This window comes from Excalfactoria chinensis, chromosome 10 (assembly GCF_039878825.1).
Source record: "Excalfactoria chinensis isolate bCotChi1 chromosome 10, bCotChi1.hap2, whole genome shotgun sequence".
NCBI classification, from domain to species: Eukaryota; Metazoa; Chordata; class Aves; order Galliformes; family Phasianidae; genus Excalfactoria; species Excalfactoria chinensis.
The window spans coordinates 12,532,160-12,546,827 of NC_092834.1; the positions used below are offsets into that span (position 1 = coordinate 12,532,160).

General features: G+C 33.7%; 1 protein-coding gene across 5 annotated transcripts in view; it reads left to right on the forward strand.

Annotated features, from left to right (window-relative positions):
* Positions 1 to 13,958, forward strand: part of CGNL1 (cingulin like 1) — a 49,974-nt gene extending 36,016 nt beyond the window's left edge. For 4 of the 5 annotated variants that reach the window (XM_072345355.1, XM_072345358.1, XM_072345356.1 and 1 more), the window contains exons 11-19: positions 2,309 to 2,461; positions 3,027 to 3,197; positions 4,173 to 4,334; positions 4,621 to 4,710; positions 8,563 to 8,646; positions 9,526 to 9,650; positions 10,129 to 10,237; positions 11,062 to 11,225; positions 11,782 to 13,958. In XM_072345355.1, coding sequence (XP_072201456.1) covers positions 2,309 to 2,461; positions 3,027 to 3,197; positions 4,173 to 4,334; positions 4,621 to 4,710; positions 8,563 to 8,646; positions 9,526 to 9,650; positions 10,129 to 10,237; positions 11,062 to 11,225; positions 11,782 to 11,920 — 1,197 coding nt within the window. In that variant the 3' untranslated portion in view covers positions 11,921 to 13,958. The remainder of the gene's footprint in view (positions 1 to 2,308; positions 2,462 to 3,026; positions 3,198 to 4,172; positions 4,335 to 4,620; positions 4,711 to 8,562; positions 8,647 to 9,525; positions 9,651 to 10,128; positions 10,238 to 11,061; positions 11,226 to 11,781) is intronic. The other variant, XM_072345359.1, reaches the window with a different exon arrangement.
* Positions 13,959 to 14,668: the final 710 nt, after the last annotated feature.

Below are 14,668 nucleotides of genomic sequence, written 5' to 3' on the forward strand. Positions count from 1 at the left end.
TTATCCATGATACTCTGAAGCAACATTACTGCTGTCAGTTTATTGTTGATCTAACTAAAGCAAACTCGCTGAAACTGACTTTTTTTTTTTTCCTTTGGAATGTATCTGGGATTACATTTTCTATTAGGATAATTATGACTAAAATTTCACAAAGCTCTCTTATTTTTTAGTAAAGGTTTTAGGATTTGTTTTCTCATCCTTTTCTGTAATAAACAGTGAAAATAAAAAAGAGGATGAAATGGGAAGATACAATATGTGAAAAATACAAGTTCCTTTTCAGGACTATGACTCAAAGGAGAAAAAGCTAGATTTCATTCTCAGGGATCTCTATCTACTACATATCTGAAACTCAAGCAGAAGTTAGCAAGACCTGAGGAAAACTAAGGTGACAAACCGCTTGTGTTAAGCCTACTCTATTTATTATTTAAACACTGTATTTAATCACACCTATTATTAAGCTGGTAATTACCCTATCTAGTAGAATAAATTTCTTCTCATGTTGGTTATTATTATTATTATTATTATTTTGTTGTTGATAACTCTGAACTGGAGAGTTGAACCATCTTAGCTCTGATGTTCAATTGCCTTTTCAGTGAGCTACAAATGCAAAAGCATCAGCTGGTGATGTTATTCTGCCATAGTATGTTTCACTCATCTCTGTTTACCGGGTTTGTTTCTCAAGAATGTGTAAACAAACAGTAAAGGTAGATGATCTGTGAAAAGCTTCTAGGGAAGGGCACATGAGGTTTTTATAGCCTACTCAAATATGGCCTGTTAGCAGGGTCCCAGGAATTCAGCAGCTTTTAGAACCAAAATGCTGATGCTCAATCTTTTCAAGGTTCTAAAAATCCTTTGGTGCCATCGGGTAATTGTCAAAGAATTAGGCTTTGCAAAATAACATCTATTAGCCCCCAGTGTGTTTTAGGATTATGTACCTGCCATTAACTCCTGCTTGTATTAGAGATGTCTTTATTAGCAGGTTATATAGAGATTTAAGGGAAAACTAATCTAAAGAAACTCTTGTTTTTAAGTATTGATCTTTTTTTTTTTTTTTTTCCCTCTTATAAGAATACAAATTTTACTAATATATCTTTATGTTATAAGAATAAGAATTTTTTTGTGTTTCTAAATTACCTTGCCTAAAGAAACACAAATGTTTGCACATGTACAGCTTTTTGATGTGTAATAAAACACCATCTGTAATAGATATTCAACAAACCTTTGAATTCATAATAATGAAGTTAAAATTTAAAACTGTATTTTGCAGTGCTTTTTACATTTTATATGGGTTTTAATTATTTACATTTTTCTGTTGGAGCAGCCTGAACTGTCCATAACCTGGTGGTAGTCAGTTTAATGGTGCTTCTCAGACTTCATAAAAAAACAAACTCTTCCTTAATCTTGTAGTTTCTGTTTACAATTGGGCCATTAAGATATTTTACTATGAAGGAAGAAGGAAGAAGTAAGGATTCCAACATAGAGATGTAAGATAACCTGCTTTTCTTTTATTAGAATGAACTAGTGACACTCATTTTGCTGATGAACAGTATTTAGAAACAGGAGGGTGGTAAATTCTTAAACAAACATCCTGAATATGATAACAGAAATGTATGGTCTGTTTGCATATACTCCTGGTAGAGCATACAGCGTGACTCTGCAGTTTGTTCAAATTGTAATCTAGATATGAAGGTCTGTTTTGAAGATTAATGCCAAATCGTTCTTCAGGAATGGAATTTCTGTGCCAGATGCAGCAAAGTTCTGTTCATGTGTCAATCAAAATGAGCCATCCTTTTGATGAGAGCTTGTAAGTGCTATAAAAGCACAGCAATGGAAAAACCCCACAATTATTATTTCTCACTCACAGTAGAACTGATGTATTTTATTTTTTTATTTTATTATTTCATTTCCTAGGAAAACAAAGTTTGTTGTTGAGAATACTTTCAAGGGAGACCTGAAATGGAATGTATAGGAAAATTTGAAACCAGAAATGAGCATTGAAAGTCATGTAGGAGGTTGGACTTGCCAAGTTTGCATATAATAGAACCATGAAAAGGGACTACGTTTTTTCCTGTGAATGTTGCAGCAATGTTTCAGAATACACAGCAATGATAAAGCATCACTAAAATATTGTTTATTCTTCACTGGCTAGCAAATTGTAACTCCATTAACTTATTTTTAAAACTATTTAATTTGTGTTAATTGTACAAGAACTGGTGGCATTACAGCTGCGCAGGTGTGCTATGTAAAATATCTTCAAGCTGTTAGAAAAGAGGCTCAACAATTATACATGTCTTTTAATCTACTGCAGGAGAGCATCCGTTGTATTTCACAGGAACGGCAGCAGTTAACTGAACAGTTAAAAGATGAAGCTCACCAGAAGGAGCAGCTGGAGAAGATAAAGAATGAAATGGAAAATGAACGATGGCAACTAAACAAGACAGTTGAAAAGTTACAGGAGGAGGTATGAGTTCACTCAAAGGAGGCTGCAGGGGGGAGTGGCTAAAAATTTAATAAGCAGAAGCAGATAAGCTACCAAATTGCAAACATAAAAAAATAAATAAATTAACATGTAAAAATAAATCAAATGCAAACTTTACTTGCAGTTTCTTCCACTTAGAGATATTAATACAGGCTTTCAGGGCTGGAATAGTAGTTGGAACACTGCTATCTCAGAACACTTTTGTAAAATAGCTTTATTGAAACGAAATCCTAGGTTTGAGTTCAGTTCTAGTTTACTGCAGACCCAGGCTAGTTCTTGATCAGCTCTGCTTCGAAGGCTGACAACTGATTTTCAATATGCTGTTGCATTAGAACATTAGTTTGCCATCTGTGTATAAATAAAACCATTTAATATTCCTATACTGAAGTGTTACTACATTTCACTGTAAATGTTGGATGAGAATGCTGTTTGGGAACACTGGTTTGAGCACTGAAACTTGAGACAAACATCTTTTGGTGTGTTAATCATGACAAAACCTTTCATAGCACTGTGTTAGGGAGGAAAAATATCTGTCCATTTTTCCCAGATGTCTGAAATGGTGGAGGCCTCAAGAACATCAACTGTGGAGCTTCAGAACCAGCTTGATGAATACAAGGAGAAAAATCGCAGAGAACTTGCAGATGTGCATAGACAACTGAAAGAAAAAATACTTGAGGTAGAAAAATCACACCTGACAACCATTAGAATGCAGGATGAGGTAATGACTCATAACTTCAGTGATTAATTTTAACCTTTGACCTAGAATTATGTTCAGATAGCTTACCAATCAATGTACGCTGGCTACCACTCTTTGGTTTTTTTTATTTCATCAGGAAAGACTGATCTCAATCAGTGTACTTTTGTCTTTCATTTTTTGTTAGGATAATCAGTGTAATACTGCCAGGGGAATGATTTCTTGGACAGATAGATATACTCATTTCTAAAACGCTGCAGTTATCTAAGTGGTATGACAAGGATTCCTTTCATGACTGGCTGTTCTTCTAGTGTCTGTTGCTGAGTAAATTCAGAATGTAGAAATATTTGATATGGTTTAGGAAAAAACACAGATATTTATAAGAAACAAAAACTAACAAACAAACAAACAAAAAATCAAACAACCCAAGTCTGACTCTCTTAAATGAACTAAATTATGTTCTCCTCTTTATATAGCCAAATTGTAGATTTAAATGGCATAGTTGTGTGTGCAAGCAGCCACAGTCTTGAAGTCTGGCTCTTAGCATGTAGATTTTGCTATAAAATCAATCCAGTCTTTTGAAGATCTGCTTATACTTGTTTTGCAACTGGAAAAGCTGTGACAGTAAACTGGTCACAAATTTCAGTTGCTCCCCGCTGACCCCACCATTCAGGGTATTTTAATAATTCAATTTTTTTTTGTTTGTTTAAAAACTTCTCTTGTATTGTACTATCCCCTTAATAAACTCGTTTGAAATATGATTATGAAAAATAGTTCTGTTACAATTACAGGGCACAAGTACAAAGGAAAATGTCACAACAGAATTAATCATTTGTTATTTGATAAAAAGGTAATCAAAACACTAAGAGAACAAAATACTTCTGATAGATGAGTTGTAAGTAAAAGGAATTATAATAGTATCATATATAGCTTTTTTAATCACATCTCCTGTATAGGAAGTATAAAATAAAGTGTATTATTGTAATTTTTTTGTTTCAGATGCGTCTCCTGGAAGAGAACTTGAGGGACCACCAGCGAGCTCAAGATGAAGCAATAACAAAAACTCAGTTGTTAGAACAGACAGTAAAAGGCTTGGAGTATGAACTGGAGGCCAAAAACCACCTAAAAGATGACCGAGCAAGACAGATCAAATTAATGGAGGTAAAATACTTTATTAGAGTTTATTAAAATAATACTTCTATTTCATATGAATGTATGAAGGAACAAAGCAACTTTGTTATTGAAAATTTGTAGAATACTATTCATCAAGTATGTGTTAGCTTTTTTCCAGAGACGTTTTCCCTTTTCAAGCCTATTCTTTCAAACAGTCCTTGAAATTTAAGGAGAAATTGCAAGGTAGCAATCCCAAAAAGGATGAAAGGATGCTCCCATCCTTAGTGTGCTGAAAATAGGTTGATTTTTTTTTGTTTGTTTTTGTTCCATTTAGGACAAGCTGTCACACCTGGAACTTGAGCTTGATGAAGAAAAGAATAATTCAGATTTGTTGTCCGAGAGGATCAGTAGATGCAGAGAACAGGTACTCACTGAACTTCATTTTGTTCGAGGCTTATAACCAGGATTGAACATACACCTCCAAATCAACGCAGACTTTTCTTTTCCCCTCTATTTTTATAACTGGAAATAAAGAAACATAATTGAGTTTATCCACAGAGGTTATTTCATATCACAGGTAGAACTCAAATTTTCCTCATTTCTTTTCCTGTAAATATTAGTTTTCTGTACATTCCTTGAGAACATAGCCTTTTACTTACAAAGTTTTTGGAATAGGGGTCAGTTAGAGATCTCATTTAGAGCATTGTAAAATAGAAGAAAAATGTAGGATGAGCCTGACCATTCTTGAAGAAGTTTGAAACTTTAGAGCTTGAAAAAATTTATTTGGATTTCTAATAAGTGTAGGTATAAAATATGTCTTATATGTGGAATTCTGATCTATACCCTGGCAACACACGTAGATGATTGTATGTTCTGTTTATCTCATATGCTACTTTTGAAAGAGTAACAGCAGTAATGAAGTAGGCCATAATATGAGAATCCTGATTGCAAAGAAGGCAGAGATTTGGAAGTTAATTACTAAAGTTAGCTTAACTGAAGATGCTGGCCAGTTACAGCAGAGAAGCTTTATTTTAATCCTAAGTGTAAAAGCTGATCAAGATATTCTGAGGAAAAGATAGTAACAAAAGGTTTTTCCACATAAAAACATTAGTCATTCGTTTGAGAAATATTATGTCAATAAATTAAGAACCCAAAAGGGAGGAGGAAGGATTTATTAACATAGTTATGTTTCATGGGGCATAACATTTAAAGATACTGTAAGATTAGCCAAGGTAAATTCAAACAAATGACAGAAAGGTTCTTGAGTGTATGAAAAAAATGTTGAGGCAATTGTATGTTGAGGTGTCCATAGATATAAAAAGTAATTGAGATAACACTCAGAGATTAATGAATATTTTGCTCATTTGTATATTAAGGTCAGTGAATACGCAGGTGGGGGGAGGTGGAATGAACTGACAGAAATGAGGCCATTAAGCAGGATATCACCAAACCTAAGAAGAGTTAGAAGTTCATTAGTCTGGAGAAAGAACTTGATAATAACAACAATCACATTCAAGATTTCTGAATGATATAATGTGAAAATATGGGTCCTGTAACAAAGATCTGTTATAGATCAAAAAAACAGAGAGTACTGCCTGATGACTGAAAAAGTAACCAGAGCATCTGCGGATCCAGTAGTCAGTAGTATGCAAGTTTTTGTGAAGCTCACAGAAAGGAATTTGTTCTTGTGGCTGCACTGAGGTTTCAAGGTCTAGAAAAATGTTCCCTGCCTTAGTTTTACATTCTGAAAAAATATGAAGCTGGTTCATGATTCATTACAGCTTGTCTACTACTATAGTATTATATTAAGCGTCAAATCTCATTAGTAATTTCCTAGAAGTCTGGGAGACAGTTTACTCTGAGGTATACAGCCCACGATTTTCTGCTCTAATTTCTTTATGAAAAAGATTTGCTGACATTCTTTAATTTCAGAGGGAGAATAGAAAATAATATCGTTTGTCTTAGTTTCAGCTGGGGTTAAATTGTTTCCTTTAGAGTGTCTGGTATGATGCTATGTTTTGGTTCTAGGAGAAAAACAATGTTGATAACATATGAATGTTTATGGTTGCTGCTAAGCAGTGTTGTTTAGAGCTGAAGCTATTCTCAACAAAGGGCACAAGGAGCTGGAAGGGAATGGAATTAGGACAGCTGTCTTAAACTGGCCAAAGCAATATGCCATGCTATATGGCGTCATGTGGAAGGAGTTTTGAAGGGGATGGGTGCTTGTCTTTCTCTCTTACATTGCTCAGGGGGCCAGCAGGACTAAAATGCTAAAATACATATATGCACATGCCTGCATACGCATGTATATATGTGCGTGTATGTCACATGTATACATGTGTATACCTATGCATGGAAAAAAGGTCTCATAAATGTGTGTGTGTGCATATACAAAAAATAGAATCACTAATGTAAAAGACAGCTGCACATACTCATTAAATCTTTCAGAATGTGTTTGTACTCAGTCTCTCCCAGAAGTGAAAAGCTGGATTGTATTGACACAAGTCATAAAGGTTGAGGCTCTTTTAGAAATCCTTTAAACTAAGTGGGCTTATGCTATCTGAAAATTACTTGGTCCGGTAGTTCCCACCTTAAAGGTATTTACATGCAGCACAAGAGAGAAAAGATTGAAGTAATCTCTCATTAAATAACCTCGGTGAATTTTAATTAGTGTATTTAAAGAAAAAAAGAAGTCAGTGTTTGAAAGCTTCTATGCAACAAGGAAAGCTTCAAGGAAATTAACCAGCTGTTAGTAGAGCACAGCCATGTGTTAACATTTGTGGTCCAGTAACTGGTATGACTTTAGTTTTCAGGAATTCATCCTACTGTTCTAAAAAAATTCTGTGACGTAACATATGCAACTGCATGCATTACCATCACTGTTTGTATTCATATATTGCTTTGAAAACACTTGAAAAAAATGTTATTAACTGAAAATACAGCTTTTAGTATGAGTGTGGTTTTAAAAAAATGGCTTAATTTAATGTTTTGTGCACTCTGTTTGTTAGCCTTCACATTTTCAGTGTTGCTTTGGTGTTAGTTTTTTAAGAATTTGAAATAGATTTGACAGACCTTTAGTGGAATACATCTGAAACTTAGAGCTGTAGAGCTGATAGTGTGTTTCTGCGAGTTAATATGTAGCTGTTGTAAATCAGGATAGAAAACTATGGCCACTGAAATTTTTTAGTCTTTTTGCAGTAATAGTAATTGGCACTGATCTCTGCATTTCCCAGGTGATACTTACATAGCAAACATTGTGTAGGGAATAGCACAAACGCTTTGGTAACATTGGCTGTGCCCACAAAGAAATTTCTAAAGATTTGAAGGCAGTCTCAGTGTGAATGAGTGAGAAGAAATATATTTCAGTATTGCAGGCTTTTTGCTTTAGCCTAGAAGCTTCAGTAACAGCTGTTGGGCAGTTCAGAGTTTCTCTCTGATCATCAGAATGTTTCTTTCAGTCAAGCAGTAAGACAAAGCAAACAAATGTGTTCTTATGTTGATTCTATATGGAGCAGTTAGTTTTTCACCATTTTACGTATGGAGAATGCATTTTCCTTGTGGTTATTGAATGTGCAACTGAAATTTTAACAGAAATTTTTCAGAAGTGCTTTTTAAAACAAACAAAATTAACTTCCAGATCCAGAAGTCACTGTTCTCCTGCTGTATGCAAGACATAAAATTGACCATTTTTGTGGAGGGAAAGATGTTGGTATCCGTACATCAAGACTTGCTGAAAAAGAATTTATTTATTTATTTATTTATTTATTTCCACAAGCATAGAAAAGTGTAGCAATCTGTAGAGTTTCTCTGCAGATGCCATTTTTATGTTCTTTAGTAAGGTCAAACTTTAAAGTAGGCTATTCAGCAGCCTAAAGGTAAGGTGCCAGTTCATCTTGTCAGTCTTAGGTATGAGGAAAACAATGATAGAAGGTGTTTGAGGACTGATGTGACACTCTGGAATTCAACTGTTCACCATGTGACATATCTAATGCGATATTTTAAGAGTTTATTGCCCTGCTACAGAATAAATATATGTATATATCTCAAAAGAGAAAATTTAGTACAGGATTGCAACTGTAAACTTTATCTAAAGTTATGCATGTCTTGAGTTCTAAGAAAGAGCAAATTTTTTCTCATTTTGTAGAAATGAGTACTTTATTTATGCATGTGTGTGTGTATATATATAGACACGTATACGTATGTATGCACACAGTATCATACAGACATATAAATCAAATATGTTATTAAAATTCCTGTCTCTTTTTTTCTTCATTAGATTGAACAAATGAGAACAGAGCTTCTTCAGGAAAGAGCTATGAAGCAAGATTTGGAATGTGACAAGATTTCTTTGGAAAGACAGGTAATTGCAGCTAACATACCATCATATTAATGAGATAATAGGCCAGGTGACTGCTTTCATGAGGAAATTCTATTAAGTCTTTAAGGAATTCAGTATTCAGTAGCTAGCTCTATCCCACCAGAATGCACTACTGGAAGTTTGTTTTACTAAGAACAGATTATAAAGTATGAGCATTTAAATACTGATACTCAGAAGAAAATACTATTACATTTTGATATACTATAACAATTATATTATAATCATGTAAATCATTTGACTGCTTTTAGTGGAGCTGTTCTTCAAAGTCTTTGACAGTACTAAAGGAACACTGTTGATCTTGAGCATTATTTTAAGCAATTACACCTTTGACTATGTTTAAAGCTACTCTTAAAGGTATCTTTTTAAAAGTATTTTTAAAGATAAGAGTGAACAAGTGAAAAAGAGACGTCTTAAAGAAAAGATACAGATTTGACTGAAAACTTTTACTCTCTGTCTGGGAGGGAATACAGTTCATATGTCTCAGTAGCTGTGATGGAAAGTATATTGCAATTATTTTCTAGCCTTTAGCAGTATGTTTATTCTGCAGCTCAGCAGTCTTCAGAAGGAAGATCCTTATAGCCCCCAGCTAAAATTGAGAGGAAAGATATCTTAGTAAATGATAGTCTTACAGACAATCCCAAGAACAGAAAACAGACCGTAATTGGAATTTAGAGAGTATGTTTATACCAGACACCAAATTTGGTGGTTTTAATTCTGTGAAAGTTAATGCCCTTTTGATTTAATTTATGAGAAGAAAGAATGCCACCTAGTGGTAAATCTAATGTATTCAGTGTCTATTGTTTTAAGGTTGTATTTGTTAGTATGAGTGTATTTGTAGTAATTGTGTGTGTCCAAATATAGAACAAAGACTTAAGGAGCCGAATTCTTCACCTGGAAGGTTCTTACCGATCCAGTAAAGAAGGGCTTGTTGCTCAAATGGAGGCAAGGATCACAGAGCTAGAAGAACGACTTGAAAATGAAGAGAGGTAAAACTAGTTATGTTAAGGTTAAAACATACAGGTTTATATATGTTCTCTAGCTTATATTAAACATCTAATATAACAACTTGTTTTTTTATTTTTTATTTTTTAACAAGCACTTATTGAAGTGGGTACTGTTATTTATAAGTGTTGCAACTTTAATTTTGAACAAAATCATATAGGAAATTGCCTTATATGCTTAAAATCAAGCTCAGTGCTAGCACAGTTACATACCTCATTATTTTAGCAATGTGTAATATCAGTAACAGGCATAGAAATACTAGATGTAGTTGAAAATTGCAGTTTTCATGTTTGTGTCATTGTTTAAGCTTGAAGGAAATTTTATATTAATAGTTGCTTGGGATCAATAAATCAAAGCAGTTACTGGTATTTATTTAACTTTAAAATACTGCTAAGGAATTAGTAGAATTTGAAGTACAGTAGTTCCCTTTCTTACAGACTTGTCCTATGCTTGTTTTTCCAGGGATAGGGCTAATTTCCAACTAAGTAACCGCAGACTTGAGAGAAAAGTGAAGGAGTTAATGTTGCAAGTAGATGATGAACATCTCTCATTGACTGACCAGAAGGATCAGGTAGAGGAAAAAACTGATATACTAGTAGTATTAATAACAAATATTTACATGAATCATCACATGTACAAAACATTTCAAAGGAATGTAAATAGGTACTGATCACTCAGTTTTTCATGAAGTTTAATGAGGTTTGCAGTTCCCATTGTCATCATGTTCTTTTGTTTGATAGTAAATTATTATTGATTTCCAAACTTACGAAAATGAAGCACTCATAGCAGCAATGCTGTGATTACAACATAAATCAAATAGCAGTCAGTATATGATTTAAATATGATATAATGTACCAAGAATAACATATTCTATATTGTAACCATAAAATTTTATATGAGGAAGCTACTTATTGTTAAGGCAAGTGTTAAGCATATATTAATCTTCTCATAGCAATGTGTTCTGATATTTCTGTGGTCTTCGCTGATTCCTTGCTTAAAACATGCTTTATTTCAGTACGTGGGTCAATTAGTTAATATTCTGCCTAAAGAGTGAACAGTGAGTTTAAAAATTCAGACATCTATCGTGGAAACAAATTCTTTTGGGTTAAACAACACAATACGTATTTTGTAGTATCTGTCAGGTAAAGCTGCTTAGCCATCATGCTGTTGTACTCTATCAAAGCTATATTGGTTGTTGTTTTTTTTCCTTAAAAAATTATCTTCCATCCCCTTTCTCAAAGTTTGATGCTAGCTTTTGAATATTTGTGAAGCATAGTATTACAGTGTCATTACACTGGCAAAGTTGTGTCTTTATTCTTCCTCTCATAGATGCTGGAAGAGTAAAATTCCTTTATTAAAATAGTCCTCTAATCAGCTGACATGTAAATATTTCAGTTGAGTTTGCGTTTGAAAGCAATGAAGCGTCAAGTTGAAGAAGCTGAGGAAGAAATAGACAGACTGGAAAGTGCTAAAAAGAAACTGCAGAGAGACCTAGAAGAGCAACTAGACATAAATGAACAATTGCAAGGACAGCTTAATGCCGCAAAAAAGGAATTAAGGTAGGATAACATGTCAGACCTTACAATTTTGTGTCACTTGCCACTCACAGTTTTGATTAATTGCTCCTTTAGTCTGTCAGTTGGAAGCTTCCTGTAATAAACATCAAGTTTTGTCATAAGCAGAGTTTGAGAGGCAGAGCTATGAAACTATTTGTTTCCTTCCTCTGTAGATTTTCTTCACCTTCTTTCAGAGTGCACTAGGTGCCCAAGTCTATCTTCTGTCTAGGGAATAATCACTGAAGCAGGGGTGAAAAATGGGAAGGAGTAGGAGAACTTGGCACTCATCATTTGTAGTGATGAAATTTTCTATCTTATGACTGAGAGCAACAGCTATCCTGCATTTTAGTTTGACACCACTGGATATCTCAATGTCAAGGTCTTCCATGTTTCTTTTATTTAAGCTGTAGTCTATGATAAACTTCTACCATAAGAGCATGGATATCTCCGATATTCTTAAGGAATGCAAATGCTATTTTTGTAACAAGCTTAGCAAAAGTATTTTGTATATTAATGTGCAGTTTTAATCATACAACTTCATGTGTTTTTGTTTCCGTAGACGAAAGAAGTCACCAAGTAAAGTGCTGACCGATTTTGATGATGATGACGATGATGATGAGCTCAGCACAGACGGCGATAGTCTCTGTGAAGCACCTTCAGGAAATAACTTTCCAAAAGATAATGACACAATAATATAAGTATTGACTCTGTTTTTCCGTGGAAGTACTGGAAGAATAACTTAAACTATCAAAAAACTGGATGTTTTAGGAGCCAAGTGCCATAAAGGGATGTAAGATCTGAGAATTCAATGTTTCCATCCATACTGTGCCATTTTTTTATTTAGATATCTTCTGTTTATTATAGAAAAGAGAACTGTGTTATAAAACAGTGATAAAACATGGTTATGTGTAACTGCTACTGAAAACACAGGGATAACATTTTGCCTTAGAATTGTCATTTTGTTAAAATTCTGTTTTAAGTAAAGAGCCATTTGGAATTAGTTCAAGTTCAGTTTGTAGTTATTAAAAGCTTTTCACTAAAATTAAGGAAGACAGACAATTATTTAATAATTGTAAGTACGGAAGAATGATATATAGATTGTAAATATTTTAAATCTGATCTTTTATTGACTACTTTAGTACTGTTTTGTAAAGTTTTAAATATTATATAAATCAGTTTCATGTGTAGAATATCTAAATTTATACTGAATATTATATTTGGGTTTTAACTAAAATAAAATAAAATACATCTTTTTGCATTACAGAGCAGATTCACACTTCCTGAGCCAGAAAGTACATTGCAATTTTGAAAACAGTTCCAACTTTTATTATATGTTATTTAAGATGAAATTTAAATCCTGCCTGTTGACTTTAAAGGGACCATCACATCTGCATGATGAGTGAGGCTTGCCCACAGCTTTCTTGCAAATTTTGTTTGGGAAGCTTTATCTTTGTAGAAGGTAAGGATGATAATGAAGTCAGAGATTACTTGACATCTTCATTTCCTGAAGTGGACTCCAAACTTCCAGGGGCGCAGCACACTGTAAGCCTACTCATTTGAGGGCACCAGGACAGGCTTTTCTTAAAGTCTCTAAGGAGTCCCACTTCTTTCCAGTAAAATTAATTATGATTTATGAATTAAGTGCATGCTTAAATGCGTTATTTGATCCCAGAAAGTTATGCACCCATCAGGACGTTGCACCCTTGAAGCAAAAGCATGCAGTCTAATTATTCTAACTTGTTCTTGAACATCTATTTGGGATATGTTGCAATGTATGGCTGCATATGCATATATTAGCATTTCAGATTATAGAAGTGTCTGCATTTTGAGAACTTCATATGTTAAACAAACCTTGTGGGAAATTAGAAGAAAAAAAAAGGCACTGCAAATTCTATTTTAAAAGCATTTTCCATTTTATTCCTAAAAATATTTTTGTTGTTTAGATTACACAGGCCAGTTTATCACTTTTGCAAATCTAGAATTTTTTATTATGTAATTTTGTTAATAAACCATAGCTAACTCCTCTGCGATTATTAGTATTTTCCCCATTACACATAGCTGAGTACATCTTCATTGAATGGAACAAACACCACATTATTGTAAAAATATTTTGACTTGGAGTTGTTGGGAGCTTCCATTGCTCACATGACACGAGAGCCTTACAGGCTTGATTAAGGCAAAAATCCTGACAATGGAGTATTCGTTTTCATGGTTATATGAAATGAAACTCCTGCCTTGCAAATCACAAATTTGCTCACACACAGCACATCATAATACGTTAGAACCCATAGTACTCTGTTGCCATGTAATTCCCATCAACTTGATTTTGATGGTTTGAGATAAATGGGAAGTAGTATGAAGTATGAACCGCATAGTTGTAATATTCTGTGCCTGAATCTTGTACATCTTTTCATATAGTTTTGGGTTTACATCGTATAATTTTTTTGCAGTACTGGTTTTACTGTTTTGTCAACACAGAAACAGCCCACACTCTAGGAAGATCTGCACTATGCTTTACTGACAATCATCTTACCTGCTGTGATTTAATTTTTGTTTCATTTATGTGCTTTTATAGGCTTAACTTTAAATAACTGATTCCAGTTTTCAGTTCTGTTCCTGCACTCTGTCATGATGTATGTGAATCATTATTTCAAACCACTGGAAGAAAATCACTTAATGTTGCAGCTACCTCCAATTACACTGAACTGTAAATGTTAAAAATAAACATTTAAATCTTACAGTTCTGTTTTGTATGGTGCATTTAGATTGATGTGAGAATTGAACTTCTTATGGAATATACATATGTTTAAAATGGAACCAGAATATAATTATCTGGGAAATAATCATGCTGTAGAAGGATTTCTATATGGTCTTCTCTTTGGAGAGCTCTTTGTAACTTGGTAGGCAGATGTCTTATCTAGAAGACTTCTGTTTTTAACTTAGAATAAATTGGGAGAGTGATGCATTGTTGAGGCCTCTTAGGCCTTGCCCCTCCCTGCCATATCATCATCATCATAACTATCCTTAAGTGTTTTTTCTTGTTTAGACTTGGAAATGGGATTCTCTGTTGTGAAGTCTCGAATAATGTGACTAGATACTGAAAAGAGCATTTCAACTCATTCACAAAACAGTCTGTCATGATTATGCTCTCAAAATTGGGTCACATTGGTAATTTTGGCAAGTTAATTTACATGTCTTTTTCAAGAAAGTCAATGTATTGTGTATTATATCTTGGAAGTTACGCTTTGACACCTCAGTTTATAAAATAACTCTTTTTTACTTGTCAGACTATTAGTAAAATGCAACTGCTATTATTCATTCACTGACATATATTTTGTGAATGGTAAATATTTTAGCTGTGATGATAGCATCTAGATTTTGTTTGCTACAAAAAGGACTGATACTAATTTAGGGAAGTCTTAGTTTAAGGAAGTTTAATTCATTTC